General features: G+C 40.4%; 1 protein-coding gene across 1 annotated transcript; it reads left to right on the forward strand.

The window, feature by feature from the left end:
- Positions 1 to 5,439: 5,439 nt before the first annotated feature.
- LOC310989611 (myosin-1B-like) lies at positions 5,440 to 19,748 on the forward strand (the record flags this gene model as incomplete). The annotated part of the gene is made up of 39 exons (XM_083976720.1): positions 5,440 to 5,643; positions 6,128 to 6,271; positions 6,367 to 6,523; positions 6,861 to 6,888; positions 6,986 to 7,100; positions 7,208 to 7,300; positions 7,877 to 7,940; positions 8,035 to 8,133; positions 8,224 to 8,327; positions 8,413 to 8,551; positions 8,643 to 8,761; positions 9,801 to 9,950; positions 10,044 to 10,214; positions 10,300 to 10,609; positions 10,749 to 10,834; positions 11,327 to 11,414; positions 11,517 to 11,634; positions 11,740 to 11,863; positions 11,971 to 12,107; positions 12,219 to 12,474; positions 12,564 to 12,806; positions 13,208 to 13,399; positions 13,488 to 13,633; positions 13,711 to 13,801; positions 13,886 to 14,275; positions 14,361 to 14,487; positions 14,577 to 14,695; positions 14,770 to 14,966; positions 16,723 to 16,906; positions 17,004 to 17,169; positions 17,265 to 17,389; positions 17,477 to 17,785; positions 18,143 to 18,346; positions 18,445 to 18,570; positions 18,663 to 18,833; positions 19,115 to 19,219; positions 19,310 to 19,405; positions 19,494 to 19,628; positions 19,725 to 19,748. 39 exons carry the CDS (start codon positions 5,440 to 5,442, stop codon positions 19,746 to 19,748), a joined length of 5,856 nt encoding a protein of 1,951 aa, XP_083832846.1.
- Positions 19,749 to 20,259: the final 511 nt, after the last annotated feature.

A 20,259-nucleotide genomic window follows, 5' to 3' on the forward strand; every position in this document is an offset into this window, starting at 1 on the left:
TGGTTTTCTTTGGACAGCATTAAGGATTTGAACAAAAGAGTTTCATATTAATATATTATCACATTATGTTGTGTGATTATGGGATGGCAATGAAATAAAACATAGTAAAGAGAAGTAATAAACAAGACAAACACAAAGGTAAAGTATCAATTAAATGAAGTCACAGTATCATGTTGTGACACTGAATTTATAAATGTGGTGTCCTGTAGAGTTCAGCTCAGCCTGTGAAGAGAGTTGTTTTATTGTCTGTGGACATGTTCAGAGATCCTGGTTATAAACTGGGAGGGAAGAGTCAGTAAAGGTCTGAGGAAAAGGTGACTAAGTTACAGGAAATGCAGGAAGTTGTGTTTTTCAGAACCACCTCCTTCATAAAGTCATTAATTTAGCTGTCTCTCATATAATATACAAAAAGGAAAAACAAAAAAAAGCTCATTAGTGGGGAGGAATTTGGGCCGATCTCAAGTTTTCTAACTAATTTATATAATAAATAATTCATGATTGTGTTGAACGATCGCAGTAGGAGTTTTAATCCCTCCATTTCTAAAATCTTGTTTTATGTCTGAATTAAAGAGGAAACCTGCTTTACAGAGGTTTTATACTCTCTGACCTAACACTGATCTGTTATAAAGACACACAAACCAACACGTGAAAGCAGCTTGCAAACCATGATAAATGATAAAAACCAATCATGCAATCAATCATGTAACAGGGTTTATTTATTAAGCAGGAGCTGCACATATATGACAAGATAGATTTAGATTTGGTGTCATTTATTCGTCATTGGAAATGCTCATTTCTTGCTTAAATATTATTTTTCTAATGAGTTTGGCCTTTTCTTTATAGTAGAGGCAGGATTTTATAATCAATGGACATTTATTTCACATTTGATGAGTTTACTAAAGATTTTAAAATGAAATCAGAGGAATATCTCACATATAAACGGGGTCTGGTCGCCGTTCTGTGCGGTTAATCCTGGGATCAGTGTGGACCGAGCTAAGTAAACACTGATGGCTCAACATGTTCCAGGAATAGTGTCAACGCTGCAGTTCCTCATCCACTGACCTGAACTAAAATTGCATTCTCACGAGCACAAAGAAAAATTGCATTTGGTGAAAGTCTGTAACTGAAGCACGGTGAAATCTGACTGAACTCCGTATTTAATGATTAATCTCTCACTGATTCTCCCTGCAGTGCAAAAACACTTAATCCTAAACAGGACCCAGACTTCAATTAGTGGTAACGAAAAGAAAAAAAAAGGACTCAAGAAACAAAAAAAACCCCTCAATTTCTTCCTTGTTAGTCTGATACAAATCCTTCAGAGGCTGAGATGGATAAGAAATGACTCACCACTCTTATTACCTGCAGTAGAAATTGATCGCCAAAAGATGGAGACACTCTATTCACATTCAACATTATTCATTGGCTGTTGTTTACTCCTTGCTACCAATAAAGACCATAACAACTGATGTTATTTCCCACAGGAGGCTGTTTTTATTCGCTCACCCACATTCACATCCTGAATCTGTCAAGTTTATTTATTTTGTCTTCTAAGAACAAGGATACCTGCACAAAATGTGTCTGAGGTAATGCTACTCCAGCTGTGAGACATGCATTTTTTATATAAAAGTTGAAATGCCAAAGTGGGAGTATAAGAAATACATATAGTAAGTGTTGTGCAACAAAAGTGTGTTTTTATCACTTACAAGTTGATATAAGAGATTTTTTATAATCTAGTTCTGAATATGAAGCCAGATTTCAATATTTATTATGCTGGTTTTAACTAGCATTTATGCTCCATCATGAAATAAAAGCATAATATTATCTCTTGAAGACAGTTTGTAAGTACAGTATTTGAATAAATGTTCCCAGATGTGCAATCTAATAATAAAAAAGACCAGAAAAAGAAAAAAAGAAAAAGCACAGTATAAAAAGGAAGCCCCAAAAGATAAAATGAGGAAAAATTAATGCATTAAAACAAGCATCGTTACATTGCTGCTGCTGCTTTAACTATAATCTGCAGGACACAGCTGATAATGAAAATCTGCTCGTTAACAGTGCAGTCACTCACCAGTTCATCTGTAAAAATCACATTATCATCGGTTCACAGCCACAGCTGAAAACCAAGGACATGAGATAATGACCTGAAAAAAACAACAGCAAAAAAAAACACAGGAGTAACATTTGGCTGCAGCTGAAGAGCCTGCAGGTTAAAATGGACCTCATGAAAATCCACTTTTTCCCCGTCCTGTCAGCAATGCAGTGATCAGCAGCAGCTGGTATGTTCATGACATTTGTAGAAAATCCCCATGAAGCAGGGTTAGAGTTACTGTGGTGCTTGTTTGACTTTGAACAAGTTGGGGTTATGCAAGCACTGAAGGTAACCTCCAAGAAGGGAGTCAGTGCAGAGAGGAGAAAGAGGAGGAGGAGGACCTGAGGAGCGACAGGTCGTTGTTTGCACAAACAGAAACAAGACACTAAGTGGACAGACACAGGGCCCAACACTGTCCACCAGCTCAGCTCGTCAGTGCTTTCAGTCAGGTTGTAGGGTTTGGCACATAACACCTCACTGAGCAAATAAGACTTGATACAGATACTGAAAAAAAGAGCCTACAGGTGTAAACCAAAAAAAAAAAAGCTAAATCTGACATTTGGAAAATGAGAAACAAGAAAAAAAGAACACAGTGACATATTTGGACAAAACTGAGTTTGGAAAGTTTATTTAAAACTATTTGACATCTGTTTTTTATCATGTTTATAATATATAGAGAAATATAGTATAGTAGAAAAAGGAAAACAAAGGTATAGCCAGCCTCCAATCAAGCTAGTTAAGTGAATTAGCTGAACCTAATTAAACTGTTTCTTATAAATGTAAAAGTAAATTTAAATGCTCCAACATCTTAGTAAAGGGGTTTTCATATATTTTAACATCAGCTAAATCAATTGATGATTAAAATCAATGAAAAAACTAATAGGCTGCCAGACATGTACCCTGGCTAAATGCTAGAGCCAAGTTAGCAGTATAGCCTGTTGCCTCTGCAGTTTCTAATGCAGCCGGTGATTAGCATGTGTTTAATTTACAGTAGCCTACCTTTAAATCACTGAATATTTATGAATAAAAAAGCTCAGGAAAAAGTATGCTCTCTAATTTGGCATCAAATTCTCCTCTGTATCCTCAATGCATCTGCCACACAGTGTTTCATTTCATAATTTACACTTATAGACATAGGCCTATTTCATGTTTTGTGAACTTATTGTGTGGGATAGAGTCTAGACCATTCAAAAGTCATTGGACTACATGGAAAAAGCCCAAAACAAGCTGTTTTACTTCAGTTAATAGAAAACTGAACTTGTGGAAATATAGTTTTCCATGACTATTATAAATGGTCCAGTTTTAATCAACTCATACATTAATATAAAAGAGCATGTCCATCATGTCCTCCTTGTCACAGAGCCTATAAACACACAGTCTGCCTTACGACTGGACTGGATATCAAGAGTTGATGGGATGTATTTTCACGATGACAACCTGCCGTTCACACTTGCTTCCGTGTGCTGCTCCTCCTAATATGATGAGAGCTCAGGTTACAGACAGACACTTGTATGCTTATTCTAAATGTGGCACCAAGTGGTCACTGGTCACCATGTGTTTCCACATCCTTGTGATGTTCACACTGCCGCAAGTTTAGCGCATATAGGACACTGCTGTGTGTTAACTTGTCAACTGACAAGACAAACCAGAAAATTTATCTTCAAGGTGGCTGTCTATCACTGTCAACGTGACAAAATATGGAATAGGCTATGTCTCAGAAAAATCACGTGGAGTTTGAATTGAAAAGCAGCAGAAATATGTCTGAGCCTACTTTTGATATCCATGTTAACAATGTCTGTTTTTGTTTTTCTACAAAAAAAAAGAAAGTTTGATGTTCTTTTTCCACATTTATTAGGCCTACATGTACGGTGTAGTAGCTACAGCATGAAATGATAGTAATGCTTGAGATGACTTTGGGGATATAATACACATGTCAAATCAAACAATGACAACAAAAAAATCATTTAATTATTTTGAGAGATGTTGTGATTAAAATATGAATCATGATTAAATTGGGACAATTTTTGCATTTTACTTTGGTTTTTAAAAAAAATAGGCCTATGTATAATGTGATTTTTCTACTGTTGTCTGTATCAAACAAGCATTTCTCTTACATATGGAGAATATGATCTGTTTGCTGAGGCATTTTTGCAACACAACAATGCTTATTTATAACATATTGTGACACATTTTAACTATCAAAACATTGCAGCTCAAGCAATTGGGGCATAGCTTTGATTATTTACAGTATATGATGTGCACTGTCGTACCTGTAGGACGTCAAGCATCTTCTCAGATTCAGAGAGAACTTGGACAATGATGTAACTTGCATTTTATATCAGTCATATATCAGTTTTATAATAATACAATGGCTCTTTATATGCAGAGATTGTATTTGACCTTGTGAATGAAATTCTTCATTTTTAGTCTTAATCAGAAGAGCTGCATAGTTACCATAAGTGCATTTTGCAATATAAAAACCAACAGATGATTTACAGCAGTCTGACTGGTGCATTGACCGTGAAGTAGAAATAATTTCACTTTCTCACGACACAACACATTCTAAAAAAGTAATGTTGACATTGTCCTGACATTGGTCTTATAGGTTTTAACCAGTTAATCCAGGCAAGGAGCCTTAGAGGTGACTGAGCAGGTGGTTCTCAAGTCCAAGATGAAAACGGAGGTCGTGCGACATCATTAAGACACACTTACACCCCTAAACACATGCAATAACACTTTCTAAGTCTAAATCAGCATTACTGCACTTAATGCACCGATTAAACTGTCCATTGTGCATTAGACAGGAGCTGCAGTCCTGCTGTATAACAGTATAAACATTAAGTAGTTAATGACAGCTCTCAACAGCACACAAAAATAGTGCTTGGGGATCATCGCCTGCTGCTGCCGCTGACATGTTCCTATTACCACCAGAGGATCCTGTGCCATATTTAAGTGCTGGGCAGAGATCGATAATGCGACTTGATTGACATTTGAATAGTGACATTGCCAAGTTTGGAGCATCCGGTTCACTTCAGCAGCGCATTCGTCTTGATAAAAGGAGCCTCAGCCCCCCTGCTGGTCTTCACTTAGAGGCCTGTTACTCACCGATCGTTGGTCAGGTCTGTCGTCTACAGGAATCTGTCTGAACAGAAGTCTTCAAAATTACTTGTGATTGACCTGCAGCACTGTCTTTTCATTCATTTGGACTGGGTTGTGCAAACCTGGTAAGATGCACACAATATATTTGACTGAATTTCATTAAAAAAACAAAAAATATTTGAATATTTCAATCAAAATCTCCACAATGTGCCTAATTTCCCCCCCCCTTTTTCCTCTGTAAAGGTATCAACATGAGCAGTGATGCTGAGATGGCCCAGTTCGGGCCGGCGGCCATCTTTCTCCGCAAACCTGAGAAGGAGCGAGTCGAGGCCCAGAACCGGCCGTTCGATGCCAGGACAGCCTGCTTTGTGCCCAATGCCAAGGAGCTGTACATCAAAGGAGTCATACAGAAGAAGGAAGGAGGCCAAGTCACCGTGAAGACTGAGGCGGATGAGGTGAATATTTCTGTGCTCAGCATCAGTGATGACAAACCATGCATATTTTAAATTATTGATGTATTTACACTGAAAACTGCAAGAAATAATATTAGTTTTAAAATCATTTTTGAAGACCTACCTCTTCAGACATTTTGACTATTATCTTGTTATTAGTATAGCATTCATTTGTATTTGACCTTATTTTAATGATGTTTTATTGTCTGAACTACAGTATATTTGTTGATATATGTAGGTCATTTATGTTATTTTCTTACTGTTATTTATATTGCTGGCAACACTTTGGGCAACTGAGGTTGTTTTAAATGTGCTATATTAATAAAATGTGAGTTGAATTTACTGCACATAAAGTGGCTGCCCAAGGAAATCTAACACATGACAGCATGCTTTATAAACTTGTATGGGAACCTGCAAAAAAAAAAAATACTCACGTGGGACTTCAAGTTGATACTTTACATTTTTCCATATCTATTTTATTTTCCAGACTGTAACAGTCAAGGAGGAGGACTGCCATCCGATGAATCCCCCTAAGTACGACAAGATTGAGGACATGGCCATGATGACCCACCTCAACGAGCCCTCTGTGCTGTTTAACCTCAAAGATCGTTACGCAGCGTGGATGATTTATGTACGCACCGACAGAGGGGTTTTCAACGACTTTATCTGTCATGAGTGATTGTCTCGTTCTGCCTCCTCACATTCTGTACATCGTCCTCTCTGCAGACCTACTCGGGGCTCTTCTGTGTCACCGTTAACCCCTACAAGTGTCTGCCCGTGTACGACCCAAAGGTTGTGTCGGCCTACAGAGGCAAGAAGCGTATGGAGGCCCCACCACATATTTTCTCCGTCTCTGATAATGCATATCAAAATATGCTTACAGGTAAGAAACAACCACAAAATACCAAAAACAAAGAAAAAGTCAGAGGTGCACACAGCATTCATCACACAGACATATTTGTTATTACCTGTGTGTGGCTCCATTGTTAATTCAGTCATGTCACGTAATGATTTAAAGCAACCGCCTGACTGGATATTCAATATACCATTAGCTTGAAATTGCCACTTGAGGCCACAGTGGCTGCCTGCTGCTGTTATATAATCGGAATTTAAAGCCCCCAAACTTGAGTTAAGCTTAAATATTTTACGCTGTCTAACTTTAAATATCCATGAATACTGTATATGAGGAACAAAGGCTTGTTCATCTTCTTCACTGACAGATCGGGAGAACCAGTCTGTCCTGATTACGTAAGTCTGTAACATACAAAATAAAAATGTGTCACATATTTCAGTGAGTATGTTATTTCAGTTGCCCTCAGTCAGGTCTGTGTTATTCTGTTGACAGTGGAGAATCTGGTGCAGGAAAGACTGTCAACACCAAGCGTGTCATCCAGTACTTTGCGACAATCGCAGTGTCTGGTGGAGGTGACAAGAAAGACCACTCATCTGGAAAAATACAGGTAGTAGTCGAAAGATAAGAAGAAGAAGAAGAAGAAAAACAGCCTTGTAATCCCTGAAAAAGATTAGGAAGACATAATTCTGATGAAGCTGGTTGTGTTGTTTTTAGGGAACGCTGGAAGATCAAATCATTTCAGCGAATCCTTTGCTGGAGGCTTTTGGAAACGCCAAGACTGTGAGGAACGACAACTCCTCAAGATTTGTAAGTGTGATCTTTACAAGATGGAAATACTGAACTATTAATGACCCATTACAAAAATAGTAACCTTCCTTATATATTATATATATTTTATTTGTTAAAGCTTAGTTTATTTTATATGAATGAATGACTTTTATTATTGTGTCATGCATACTTCTGTATGCCCAGCTCGCATGGGCTTATAAGACACCAAGAAAACAAACTGGGATCACATCAACACATCAAAGAAATAAGAAAACAAACAGGGGTTCAAAATCATTATCCAAAAAAAGAAAAGGAAAACAATTAAGGGAAATCATGAATTAATTAAACAAATTCTTTTCCAGGCTTTAGAAATAAAACTAGCAGTCTTAAACACACTGAAATTAAGCAACCACACCAGCTTCTGCTCATCAGAGCACTAAAATATTTCAGGGTTTTGTCCACAGATTTCATGAAATAATACCTCTCTCAAATCATCATACTTTATACAATATAAAAGGAAATGAGACTCACTCTCTACTTCATCTAACTCACACATCTCACATATTCTGCTCTCCTGGGGAATATTTTTTAAAACGACCACATTATATTTCACAGGGCAAATTCATCAGAATTCACTTTGGGACATCAGGGAAACTGTCTTCTGCTGATATTGAAACCTGTAAGTTGCTCCTTCAAGTTAATAGTCATTAACATATATAAACATATATTTCCTTCAAATTGTTAATCGTGAACTTGTTGGTAATTTCTGTCAGACTTGCTGGAAAAATCAAGAGTGACATTCCAGTTGTCTGAGGAGAGGAGCTACCACATCTTCTATCAGATTCAGACTGGACACAAAGCAGAGCTTATAGGTATGATGAGGCCATTATATCTTGTATTATAAGATATTTTTTGACTGTTTTCCAGTAATTTTACTTCTCTCTCTCTCTTCCTCTGTGCAGAATCGCTGCTCATATCAACAAACCCATACGACTTCCCCATGATAAGTCAGGGGCAGATCACTGTGGCCAGCATCGACGATAAAGAGGAGCTGGTGGCTACAGACGTGAGCTGCCTCTCATGAGTCACTGTTAATGACATTTACATGCTTTATATTGGATTATACTAACACTGTTAATTGAATCGAACAGACTGCCATTGATGTCCTGGGCTTCACCAATGAAGAGAAAGCCTCCATCTACAAGCTGACTGGTGCTGTGATGCATTATGGGAACCTGAAGTTCAAGCAGAAGCAGCGTGAAGAGCAGGCAGAGCCCGACGGCACCGAGGGTGAGAGACTGCTCCCTTATTTACTCAGTCAATTTTTATTTTCATTGACACACACATGCAAGTAACGTTAGTGTTCGTGTTTGTCTCTCAGTCGCAGACAAAGTCGCTTTCCTCATGGGCCTGAACTCTGCTGACTTGTTGAAAGCCCTCTGCTACCCAAGAGTGAAAGTGGGGAATGAGTACGTCACCAAGGGCCAGACGGTCCCTCAGGTACACAAACAGCTCAACATTTTACCAGTTTTATAACACACAACACAATCAAAGAAATAACCAACATGGTGGGAACAGCTTTCACCATGATGCAAAGTGGAATACCCAAGAAAAACATCCGCACAACTCTAAAAGATTAATTAATATAAACAGGTCCAGGTGCACGGTGAAAAGCGTAACACAAAAAATAATAGACACCGGCCAGTTCACCTGTGTGTAACCAATGATGAGCTACCACTCCGAAAGGAGGAGAGATGCACAATGTGGAAAATTCAAGAGGCACCATTTACATCTGTAGGTCTCATAACCAACTGTCAAAATAGGACCTACAGTATATACTGTACATCACAATAAGAATAGAATAGAAACACTTTATTCTGTTTATTACAGAAAAGCATTCAAAACACATATAAATACAAGTGACAAGACAAGACACGTTAGAGGGGTATGAATAAGCCCCAATAAACAAAATTGTGTAGAAAAGCTCTTTGGGAAAAAAAAAATTGTATCATAGAAAAAATAAATATGGACATGAATATGTATACATTAAACAACCTAATATTAATTCCTCATTTAAACCTCTTGGGCTCTTCGTTTGTAGCACATGAATCCAAGTGGTTTCTCTCTGTGTCCTCCCCTTCTGGGAGAGTGAACCATCTCAATGCCCTGAAACTCAAGGGAGCAGGTGTCATGTGTCTGGCCACTAAGTGGGATACCCCCAACTCAACCATGTCCACTGTGGACAAATGTCCAAACTTATGTTATGCAGTTTACCTAGGAATCTACATTTCCTTTCAGTGATTCATGTGCACCATCTTTTGTTTGTTTTGTTTTGATGTTACTTATTGTTTTCGGTTTGCAATCTTTTCACAATTTTGTTTTGTTTGTGCAATTTTTCCTTCCTGTAAATAGGGTAGGCATAAATAAGCTTTGCTTCCGCCTACGCCTTTTCACCCATATTGAACATGGAAAACTGATTTGTGTTTATGTTTTATGTTTTGTTGAATGGACGAATAAAATTACTACTACTTTTGAACAGGTCACCAATTCAGTTAGTGCTCTGGCCAAGTCCGTCTATGAGAAGATGTTCCTGTGGATGGTCATACGAATCAATGAGATGCTGGACACGAAGCAGCCCAGACAGTTCTTCATTGGGGTTTTGGACATCGCTGGATTTGAAATATTTGATGTGAGTCCAGACTCTGTAGTTTCACTGTGGTTGATTGTGTTTTGTTTTTTTTATGTGGATTTATCCTAAGTTAATGGTTATTTATTGTCTCAGTACAACAGCATGGAGCAACTCTGCATTAATTTCACCAATGAGAAGCTGCAACAGTTTTTCAACCACCACATGTTTGTGCTGGAGCAAGAAGAATACAAGAAGGAGGGAATAGACTGGGAGTTCATTGACTTCGGTATGGACCTGGCCGCCTGCATCGAGCTCATTGAAAAGGTGGGACTACCGTACAGTGCTGCTTTAATATTTCACTTCACTTTAAACACAGTATCTTATCTGCACCTTTGATACTTTTTAACAGCCAATGGGCATCTTCTCCATCCTTGAAGAGGAGTGTATGTTCCCCAAGGCTTCAGACACTTCCTTTAAGAACAAACTCTACGACCAGCATCTCGGGAAGAACAACGCTTTCCAAAAGCCGAAGGTTGTCAAAGGCAAACCTGAGGCTCACTTCACACTGGTGCACTACGCCGGCACCGTGGACTACAACATCACAGGCTGGCTGGAGAAGAACAAAGACCCGCTCAACGAGTCTGTGGTGCAGCTTTACCAGAAGTCGTCGACGAAACTCTTGTCCTACTTGTACGCCTCATTTTCTGGTACTGAAGCAGGTACAGCATTTGAAAAGTGTTTGAGGTGCTGGTATCAGTGTCAATAATAGAAATCTTTATTATTGGCGCAGTGGGAATGAGCTCCTCGCAAATACTGGGCTTCTGCAGAGGATAACTAATATTTGTGCTTGCTTTGTAGAATCCGGTGGCGATGGGGGGAAAGCTGGAAAGAAAGCTGGAAAAAAGAAGGGTGGCTCCTTTCAGACGGTGTCTGCTGTTTTCAGGGTACAGTTCATATGACTGTGTTGCTTTGCAGTGATACTACAAGGTTTTGTATTCATATATATATTGTATCTCCACTGAGTTTTACTTGTCAAATATTGATGGTTGTATTGTTGAGTTTTATTAATGTGCTGAAAATCAGGACATGAATCACCAGTGTCAACTTTTATTCCTCATGTTTGATAAACTGAAAATAAGATACAACAGCAAATGTTGGTAACACTTTATAATAAGTACACACTATTAAGCATTAGTTAAGCGTTAATAAATACTGAATTCTTCATTTATAACGCATGAATACTCATTAGTACAGTATGTAGTTTAAAAATACAGTTAGTGCTTATCAATGATAAGTAAAACATTTTTAACTGTGTTTATAAACTACATACTAATGAGTATTCATGTGTTATAAATGATGAATTCAGTATTTAATACTTAACTAATGCTTAATAGTGTGTACTTATTATAAAGTGTTACCCAAATGTTTACTTGTAGGAAAATCTGGGAAAACTGATGACAAACTTGAGGAGCACCCATCCTCACTTTGTGCGCTGCCTCATTCCAAATGAGGTTAAAACACCAGGTATGACAAGTTTATGTGCAAATACTGTACTGTATGTCTCCACATGTAAAAGCTGTTGTTTTTGCAATTAAAGATGAAAACATTACATTTCCCTGTCTGCAGGAATTATGGACAATCACTTGGTCATCCACCAGCTGCGCTGTAACGGTGTGCTGGAGGGCATCAGGATTTGCAGGAAGGGATTCCCCAGCAGGATCCTTTATGCTGACTTCAAGCAGAGGTTGGGATGAAACCACTATGTAATTATAAAAAAAAATGCTTGTGCTTTTGTCCACATCGTTCCAGATTGTGATGATATTGAGTGTTTTTATCTAAATGTGAACAGATACAGAATCCTGAATGCCAGTGCCATCCCTGAGGGGCAGTTCATCGATGGAAAGAAGGCCTCCGAGAAGCTTCTTGGTTCAATAGATGTTGATCACACACAGTACCGATTTGGATCCACAAAGGTATGTGTGTGTGTCCGAACGCCTCACAGTCATAAAGGCTTTTGGTAACACTGATTATACTCTTAACCAAGGAACTGATTGATTTATCTTGATGGATGTTGCCATAGGTCTTCTTCAAAGCTGGTTTACTCGGCACTCTGGAGGAGTTGCGAGATGAAAAACTTGCTTCTCTGGTGACGCAGACTCAAGCTCTGTGTCGAGGTTATCTGATGAGAAAGGAGTTCTCCAACCTAATTGCACAAAAGTAATACTTACACTAAAATGTTCTTTATATAAAAACCTTTGCGCATCTTTTTAACAAGTTCCCAATAAGACAAAAATGTTCCACTTTGACTGATATCTTTCTGTCTGACAGAGATTGCGTCTGGATTCTGCAATATAACCTGCGCTCATTCATGAGTGTGAAACACTGGCCGTGGATGAAGCTGTTCTTCAAAATCAAGCCACTCCTGAAGAGTGCAGAGACCGAGAAGGAGATGGCCACCATGAAAGAGGACTTTGTCAAATCTAAGGATGATCTGGTAAAGTCAGAGTCCAAGAGGAAGGAGCTTGAAGAGAAGATGGTTTCTCTGCTGCAGGAGAAAAACAACCTCCTGCTGCAAGTTCAATCTGTGAGTATTATAACAAATTAAAGCAGCCGACATTGGTCAAATCAACGTCCACCTGATCATATATTAGTGTTTTTTTTTCTTCTTCTTAGGACTCAGAAAATCTTTGTGATGCAGAGGAACGATGTGAAGGATTGATCAAGAGCAAAATCCAGCTTGAGGCCAAACTCAAAGAGGTGACCGAGAGGCTGGAGGACGAGGAGGAGATGAACGCTGAGCTGACGGCCAAGAAGAGGAAGCTGGAGGACGAATGCTCTGAGCTTAAAAAAGATATCGACGACCTGGAGATTACCCTGGCTAAAGTGGAGAAGGAGAAACATGCAACAGAAAACAAGGTTTGTGATTGTACTTGGCTTCTACCTCTGTGTTCATACTGCTTTACAGTGTTGGTGTGGACAGAAAACAAGTTCTTGCTCATATTAAAATAATTTTCCTTTCTGACAGATTATTCCAGTGTTTTTGAGTCAAACATTTGTTTTCTTGGGTGCCAGATTGATGATTTTACATTAAATTCAATCATTTTTGAGCAGATGCTACATTTGCAGCCAGATGTTATGAATTGGAGTGAAGAAAGATCTGAAAAATGCAAAATCTTCAGTAATTTTTGTGGTTGTGTGAGGTTCTGTTTAAGCACTACTGTATGGTGCTTTGAGCTAAATGCACAAAGTCGTTTGAGGCTAAAGAGATGGACAGACCAACACTGATGCTACCATGACTTGCATCTTTTGAGTTTCAGCTTTCATGTTGCAGGTCAAAAAACCTGATGGAGGAGCTGGCTGGTCAGGATGAAAACATCGGTAAACTGACCAAGGAGAAGAAAGCTCTTCAAGAGGCTCATCAACAAGGACTGGATGATCTGCAGGCAGAGGAGGACAAAGTCAACTCTCTGACCAAAGCCAAGTCTAAGCTTGAACAGCAAGTGGATGACGTGAGTTTCCAGCAAAGACACCTTTTCCTTTTCATCATGATGCTATACTGAACATTTTCCGATTTACTTTGTGCAACTTGTTTTCAAGCTTGAAGGTTCGTTGGAGCAAGAAAAGAAGATCCGTATGGACCTGGAAAGAGCCAAGAGGAAGATGGAGGGAGATCTGAAGCTCACACAGGAATCTCTCATGGATCTGGAAAATGACAAGCAGCAGTCTGAGGAGAGGATTAAGAAGTAAGATGGGAAATATGATGGAGGGAAATAAGTTTTGAGTTTAAATTAACAACGTTTTGTTTTTTATTTTCCCACAGAAAAGAATTTGAAAACAACCAGCTGCTCAGCAAAATTGCAGATGAGCAAGCGATCAATAATCAGCTGCAAAAGAAGATGAAGGAGCTCCATGTAATAAAGCTCAGGTTTAATTGATCCGGTTCATTTTAATCAATGTTCCCCTTCTTTGGTCTAAGTTGCATTTTCTGTCTTAAGGCCCGTATCGAAGAACTGGAGGAGGAGGTCGAGGCCGAGCGAGCCGTCCGGGCCAAGATCGAGAAGCAGAGGTCGGATCTGTCCAGGGAGCTGGAGGAGATCAGCGAGAGGCTGGACGAGGCCGGAGGAGCCACGGCCGCTCAGATCGAGATGAACAAGAAGCGCGAGGCCGAGTTCCTCAAACTGCGGCGTGACCTGGAGGAGTCCACGCTGCACCACGAGGCCACGGGCGCCGCACTGCGCAAGAAGCAGGCGGACAGCATGGCCGAGCTGGGAGAGCAGATCGACAACCTCCAGAGAGTCAAACAGAAACTGGAGAAGGAGAAGAGCGAGCTGAAGATGGAGATCGATGATCTGTCCAGCAACATGGAAACGGTTGCAAAAGCTAAGGTGGGATTTCTGAACCAGGAAATACTGAGTTTATGCATTAGCTGCTTGAATATCTACATTGTGTTAATCTTCTGTACTCGTATAGGTGAACCTGGAGAAGATGTGTCGCTCACTTGAAGACCAGTTAATGGAGCTAAAGACCAAGAATGATGAACACATGCGGCAAATTTCCGATCTCTCCAATCAGAGAGCGCGTTTTCAAACTGAGAACGGTAGATCTGTCCCTCCACTTACTGTTAGTCCAGCTCATTATGTTAAAGACTCTTAGTTAATTTGTTATATCTTGTTTTGTTTGTCTTAGCTGAACTTTCGCGCCAAATGGAAGAGAGAGAGAGTCTCATTTCCCAACTGACAAGAGGAAAGCAGGGATTCACGACACAGGTTGACGAGCTGAGGAGGCTGATTGAAGAAGAAATGAAGGTAATCGAAGCTTTCACTTGATTTACTCAAATTTTCTTCTCATGATCTTTCAATACCTAATCTCTTCCTCATAGGCTAAGAACGCTCTGGCTCACAGCTTACAGTCGGCTCGCCATGACTGCGATCTCCTTCGTGAGCAGTACGAGGAGGAGCAGGAAGCCAAAGCTGAGTTGCAGCGGAGTTTGTCAAAGGCGAACACCGAGGTGGCTCTGTGGAGGAACAAGTATGAGACCGACGCCATCCAACGCACCGAGGAGCTGGAGGAGGCAAAGTAATTGCACTTTTTGTTGTGACATCATAAAGTTGCAGAAATCCTGATGACTCATGTTGAGGTTTCTGAACGCAGGCTGTGTGCTTATTAATATGGAACCACAGACTCCACATGGACATTTACCCATAGTGCGGACCCCCCCCCCCCCCCCCCCCCCCCCGATTAACCCCTTGAGACCCCCTGAAAGACTCAAAAGCAAAATCTGAGGGGGGTCTCAATCTTGTCAAAAAATAAATAATATAATATAATATAATATAATAATTTTATTGTGGTCAATTAAATGTGTTTAAGATCACCAAACATTTATTCGTTTAACATTAAGCTGAACCGTGTCACCTGCGCATTATGCAAATTAGCCATGTGGCCAGCCCAGCGCAAGAGTCGAGCCCACTCCTCGCTATCAGAACAGAGGATCCCGTTCCTCTCCACCCTCTGCCGAAGAAAGTGAAGTTGAGGCCGAGTGCTCTGAAGACGTAGCCGCAGCCCCTGCTGCTAGCACTGGTGATTGGCCGCTTTTTTTTCTTTCTTTTTTTTTTTTTTTTTTACACCTAAGCAGGTGGGGTACCGCAACCCTTGGCTTGACATTAAGGCAGGAAAATAACTTGAGGTAAGAGAGGCTAGCCTGCTTCAGCATACTATGGCCTGAACCCCCAGTGGTGTTGTTTGGCCAGGCGCCTGTTGTGAGCTATTTGTCTGTGCTTTTTCAATTTTCATGATGGCCCTTTATACGAATGTGATTTGTGGATGTGTTCAATGCTGTGTTTAAACGTATTTGCCAGATGGATGGTTAGATAAGGTTACATGATCGGTCATAGTTGCAGGCTGAGGATCTCGTGCACATAATTGCACGTCAGTCTCCGATCTCCAGATTTATACAGTTGTTATTTGAGTGCACGAGTTTGGTGTCTTTCATTCATTTTAATTATTGTATTTTATTTATTGTCTATTCGTTTCTGCATTGCCCTGATCGCGCCAGTCTCCTATACCTGGCATTTATTCATTGTTCAAGTGCGCCAGTGTGGTGCCAATTATTGTCTTTTATTTATTGAATTATCGTCTATTTATTATCAATTACTTTCTGCATTGTAATGCACAACTTTGCCTCTCCTTTTTAGGCTATAGGCTAATTTTCTTGGCTTATTGTAATGTTATAGTCCTACTTTATAAAAAGAAAAAAAAAAACGGTATTGCGCAACAATCGCGAGTTAGGGACCCCCCGAATATTGATGGGTATTTCGCACACTGCATTTACCTTTATACAACATGGGACCTTTAAGGACTTTCCTCCCCTTCAAAGGAGACATATTATGCCCCTTTTCCACAAATTAAAATAGTTCCCAGGTGTCTTAAAGACATATTTGTGACATACTTTGGTCAAAATACCCCAAAGATCAAACATCACAGGTCTTTTCATACTCCCAAAACAGCCCTGTTCAGAACGGCTGGTTTCAGTGCCTGTCCCTTTAAATGCAAATGAACCACTGCTTGCCTCGCCCCTTCTACCGGTCCCAGGTAGGGGTGGGGTTATGCAAATTTAGAAACTGTAAAACAGCTTGTAAAACCACATGGATTTTAACCTAGGGAGCCTGCAAATTACAGATTTCTTTGTCAATTCTCACATTTTGGGTGCGGGAAGGCAAGACAAACACCCAAATACATGTAAATAGAGCCTTCAAAAAGTGATATTTCCATAATATGTCCCCTTTAATGTATCTGTGTTTGCCTGGTTTTCCGACTACCTCTTTGCTCATTTAAGGAAAAAGCTCGCCCAGCGCCTCCAAGAGGCTGAAGAACAGATTGAAGCAGTGAATTCAAAGTGCGCCTCCCTGGAGAAAACTAAACAGCGTCTCCAGAACGAAATGGAGGATCTCATGGTGGATGTGGAAAGGTCCAACAACATCGCTGCTACCCTCGACAAGAAGCAGAGAAACTTTGACAAGGTATTTCCTTTCACAGTTATGCTTAAAGCCACACTCAGATGTTTCTGTTGCATTATGATGTTTTTTTTTTTACTGGATAATGTTTCACTGAATTCAGATTCTGGCCGAGTGGAAGCAGAAGCATGATGAGGCTCAAGCCGAGCTCGAAGGCGCTCAGAAAGAGTCTCGGTCTCTGAGCACTGAGCTCTTCAAGCTGAAGAACTCGTATGAAGAAGCTCTGGATCATCTGGAGACACTGAAAAGGGAAAATAAAAACCTGCAACGTGAGTGAAATCCAACTCAAAAAATAGTTTGTTGACAGTATTTTACATTTTTTCAAAACCTCTATGATCCATGTGCTGTCTCCTTTGAAACACAGAGGAGATCTCAGACCTGACAGAGCAGCTTGGAGAGACTGGGAAGTCGTTTCATGAGCTGGAGAAATTCAAGAAGCATGTGGAGACGGAGAAATGTGACATGCAGATGGCGCTGGAAGAAGCTGAGGTGCTGATTACTGAAAAATAACAGAGATAATCAGTCAGTGTATAAAGGAGAGCTATGTAAACTTATACAAACTAAACTGTTTTTAAGGCCTCGCTGGAACAAGAGGAGTCAAAGATCCTGCGCGTGCAAATGGATCTCAACCAGATCAAGGCTGAAGTCGACAGAAAAGTGGCGGAGAAAGACGAAGAGATCGACCAGATGAAGAGGAACAGCCAGAGGGTGATGGAGTCCATGCAGGCCACTCTGGACGCAGAGGTCCGGAGCAGGAACGACGCCCTGAGAGTGAAGAAGAAGATGGAAGGAGACCTGAACGAGATGGAGATCCAGCTGAGCCACGCTAACAGGCAGTCGACCGAGGCCCAGAAACAGCTGAGGACCATTCAGGGGCAACTCAAGGTACAAACACGTCATTGTTGTTCCCCTCCCAATCTACTAACAAAGAAAACATAGACCTCTAGAGATGAAATGTGTTGAAAAACCTAAAAATAGATCCAATTTAGCAGTAGATTTAGATGTTTTATGCATCAAAATGTGTCCAAAAGTGAAGATCAGGTGGTCTCCATGATTGTTAGGAGTCATTCCGTGGAGATGGAGAAGTTTCTGAGATACTAATCATTGACCAGACTGTTGGTCAAGTATACATTTTAATTTGGTGGTTGTAGTGAATGTGTGAAAGTTTGGACAAACCACCATAATCCACCTGAGGACAGGAAACAGTGTCTGCTTAACTGAAACACAATGCGTTTTCTTCAGGATGCCCAGATCCACCTGGATGACTCCCTCAGAGGACAGGATGATATGAAGGAGCAGGTCGCCATGATGGAGCGCAGAACGGCTTTGATGCAGGCCGAGATCGAAGAGCTCCGAGCGGTCACTGAGCAGACGGAGAGAGGCCGCAAGATGGCCGAACAGGAGCTGGTCGATGTCAGTGAACGTGCAGGACTTCTTCATTCTCAGGTAAGTTGTTTAGCTTTAACTGACACACTGAACAAACAACTGAGATTTGCATTAGTTATACACTGTATTTAACACCTGCTTTATTTTATCTTTGGCAGAACACCAGTCTTCTGAACACCAAGAAGAAACTTGATGTAGATGTAACTCAGCTCCACGGTGAGATAGAAGAAGCCGTTCAGGAGGCCAGGAACGCTGAGGAGAAGGCCAAGAAAGCCATCACTGATGTAAGGAGCTCTGAAGGGGTTCTTGTTTTGCTTACTGTAACACATAAACTAAAAATAAATAATAATCTGCACCATGATGGTGTCATATCCAGGCGGCCATGATGGCTGAGGAGCTGAGGAAGGAGCAGGACACCAGCGCTCACCTGGAGAGGATGAAGAAGAACCTGGAGGTGACGGTGAAGGACCTGCAGCACCGACTGGACGAGGCTGAGAACTTAGCCATGAAGGGAGGGAAGAAACAGCTGCAGAAGCTGGAGGCTCGAGTACGTACAGTTTCTCTACTAATTAGAAAACAGTTCAAACTGAAGGCTGCAAGTAGTGTTACATGGGCCATCGCCAACTTGCCATTGTGCCAAAGGAAGATTGTCCAACAAAAGACTCAGAAGCATCACAATTTAGCATCACAAAGGTCTTAAGACTGGACCAACCAATCTGATTAATTCTCCAAGAGTTTCTTAAAGTCAAATGCCCAATGCACCCAAACTACACTAACTCAATTCACCAAATTCATAGAAACCAGACTGAACTCTGCTCTTGACTACAGGTCCGTGAGCTGGAAAATGAGCTGGACGCCGAACAAAAACGTTCCATTGAGGCCATCAAAGGAGTCCGCAAATATGAGAGGAAGGTCAAAGAGCTGACCTATCAGGTAAATCAAAGTTTTTTTTAATGTTTTTTTTAATCAATAGATGTCAAGAGTCTTGAAAGACAAAATCCTTTGGTTCTTTGCTTTGTTCAGTCTGAGGAAGACAAGAAAAACAATGTTCGACTCCAGGACCTGGTGGACAAGCTCCAGAATAAAATGAAGGCCTACAAACGACAAGCTGAGGAAACTGTGAGTCAATCACTATCGATCAGTAAAAAATAATCTGATTGTGTTCTAGTTTCAAATCACCAATACACTGAACGTGATTGACTTCCAGGAGGAGCAGTCCAACATGCACATGGCCAGATTCAGGAAGGCTCAGCACGAGCTGGAGGAGGCAGAGGAGAGAGCCGACGTGGCCGAGTCTCTGGCCAATAAGATGCGAGCGAAGAGCCGTGAGATCGGGACAAAGGTACCGAGCTTGAGTTTGATATAAACAGCAAATACTGGTCTTAAGCTGATATAAAATCACAATAACACAGTTTTCATGTGTGTCTTTGTTTTCCAGGTACAAGAGGGACAGGGAGAGTAACCCATAGCCTTCACCTGCAGTTTGAAGACCAGTGGATGAACAGTAAATGTGCCTGACAGTCATGTCTGAGAGGAAATATATATTTCATTGTTAACATATTGATGTCACAGGGTGTTCAGTCATATTAATAAATTTCAATAAATTAGGCATTCATTCAGCAAATAAGTGGACACTGTAACTTATACATTTAGTGTTTAATAAAAAATATATCCTTTAGAAATGTAGATGACTGAAAACTGAAAACTGTGTTTGACAAATTCTAGAAAGTCATGAACTACCCAACTTGTGATGTGTAGCTACAAAAGACATTAAATTCCCCTGTGAAACACCTGTGATATCAACGATAACATAAGAATAAAAATAACAACTGTCTGTTGTTCAAGACATCTGGACTGATTTTGAGTCTTTCTCCACTTCTGTATTTAACGAGGGTTGGCGAGTTTGTGGTTCATCATTGTGTCACTGTTGGTGAGTAGTGTGTTTGTAGCATTTAAAAATCAAATTGTTGTGT

The sequence above is a fragment of the Trachurus trachurus genome (assembly GCF_905171665.1).
Source record: "Trachurus trachurus genome assembly, chromosome: 8".
Taxonomy (NCBI): Eukaryota; Metazoa; Chordata; class Actinopteri; order Carangiformes; family Carangidae; genus Trachurus; species Trachurus trachurus.